General features: G+C 47.7%; 1 protein-coding gene across 1 annotated transcript in view; it reads right to left on the reverse strand.

The window, feature by feature from the left end:
- Positions 1-247: 247 nt before the first annotated feature.
- The window catches only part of LOC101859055 (dynein heavy chain 6, axonemal), a gene marked incomplete at its 3' end in the record, with an annotated part of 12,261 nt that continues 10,714 nt past the window's right edge, over positions 248-1,794 (reverse strand). The window contains 3 exon segments of the mRNA XM_005111271.3: positions 248-356; positions 612-802; positions 1,563-1,761. Coding sequence (XP_005111328.3) covers positions 248-356; positions 612-802; positions 1,563-1,761 — 499 coding nt within the window.

Below are 1,794 nucleotides of genomic sequence, written 5' to 3' on the forward strand. Positions count from 1 at the left end.
ACTGGCTAGCCGAGTTGAAGGCAGCACTGATCGCTTTCCCCAAAATATCTTTGCCTTTGATGACAAGGGTTTTTACCATATAAGCCTTGTGATGGCAAAGTGTTGCGTACCCGGATGTTGTGAATGATGGTCTGTAGATGTTTGTTTTAAAAGAACATCAATCTATTTATCGTAGGAGTACCCGTGTGTCGTGTATGTTTGTCTGTAGATGTTTGTAAGAACAACAATCTATTTATCGTAATCGTACCCGGATGTTGTGAATGATGGTCTGTAGATGTTTGTCGTCCTCAAACATGGTTCCCAGACTGGGTCCCTCACCGCACGTCTTGTCCTCAAACTTGTTGTTGATGATGGGCCTGGGAATAATCATTTAACATCATTTTTTACAGCAGTTTTGACACAATTATGACACTTAAAACCCGAGGAAACTCTTACAAACAAAACAAAAAAAAATCAAAACCTCCTCTTCCCAAAAAAAAAGAAGCTCCATAACAAAACAAACGACTCCAAGAAACGAACCAGCAAATCGACGTCAGAATCAGAAGCGGGAACAACTTTAGTTTCACTAGTGTTGACCGAGGCGTAAAACCCCTGCGCTATCTCCCTCGTACCTGGTGAAAGCGTCGAAGTAGGCGTCTGGCACCAAGTTCTGCACGGACAGAACCGCGTCCTGGAAGCGCTTAATGACCTCCGCAAGGCCGTCCTGGAAGTCGTCAAGGTCGGGGGAGAAGAGCAGCTGGTTGGGCTCAAGGACAAACTCGGTGATGAACAGAGGGGGAAGCTTGCTGTCTTCTTCTTCCTCCTGAGTGAGAGAACGGGGGAGTAGGGAATGGGGAGAGAGAGGTGAGAAAGTGGAGAAAAGAGAAGTGGGAAGAGGGGAAAGAGAAAAAGGATGTAAGGAAAGGGGAAAGGAGGAAAAGAGAAAGGGGAAGAGGGAAGAAGGAAGAAGAAAAAGAGATGAGAGAAGAGGAAGTGGAGAGAGAGAAGTGGGAAAAAAAGAAAGTGGGGAGAGGGAAGTGGAAAAAAAAGAAAGTGGGGAGAGAGAAGTGGGGAAAAAAAGGGTGAGTGGTGGTATGAGGTTGTTTGGGTTTTTTTGAGAGGGAATGGTGGGAGGGGATAGCAATTCTACACACTAAGACGAGACAAAATGGTGGGAGGGGATAGCAATTCTACACACTAAGACGAGACAAAATGGTGGGAGGGGATAGCAATTCTACACACTAAGACGAGACAAAGACCTTTTCCCCTTTCTCCTCCTCTTGCTCCTCCTTTCCTTTCTTCTTCCCTTCCTTCTCCAACTTCTCTGCCGCCTCACTTTCTCTTTATCCTCCCTCCTCCTCATCCTTTTTGTATTTTTTTCCACTCACCTTGTCTTTTTTCTTCTTCTTCTCCTTTCCTTCTTCACTTCTCCTCCTCCTCCTCCTCCCCCCATCCTCCCAACCTCATCTTACACTTACAACTCAGCCCTACCCTTTCTTTCCTTCATCCCTTTCACATTCTCCCGCTTCTTCTCCTTCTCCTCCTCCCCACCCCCCCTCCCTTCCCTTTCTCCCCTTACTTACCTTGTCCTCTTTCTTCTCCTCCTCCTTCCCCTCCTTCTCCTTCTCCTCCTCCTCCTTGTAGTCGTTGTAGCTCTGTATCTCAGCGAGGGTGGCGGTGTTCTGCAGCTGTTCGCTCAGGTAGTTGAGGAGAGTGGACACAGAGTTGACGGCCAGCACGTGCATCGTGTTCACAATCAGGTAGTCTGCCAGGCGGATGAAACTGTGGGGGTGGGGGGGAGAGTGTGTGGAGGGA

The sequence above is a fragment of the Aplysia californica genome, unplaced genomic scaffold, assembly GCF_000002075.1.
Source record: "Aplysia californica isolate F4 #8 unplaced genomic scaffold, AplCal3.0 scaffold01035, whole genome shotgun sequence".
NCBI lineage: Eukaryota > Metazoa > Mollusca > Gastropoda > Aplysiida > Aplysiidae > Aplysia > Aplysia californica.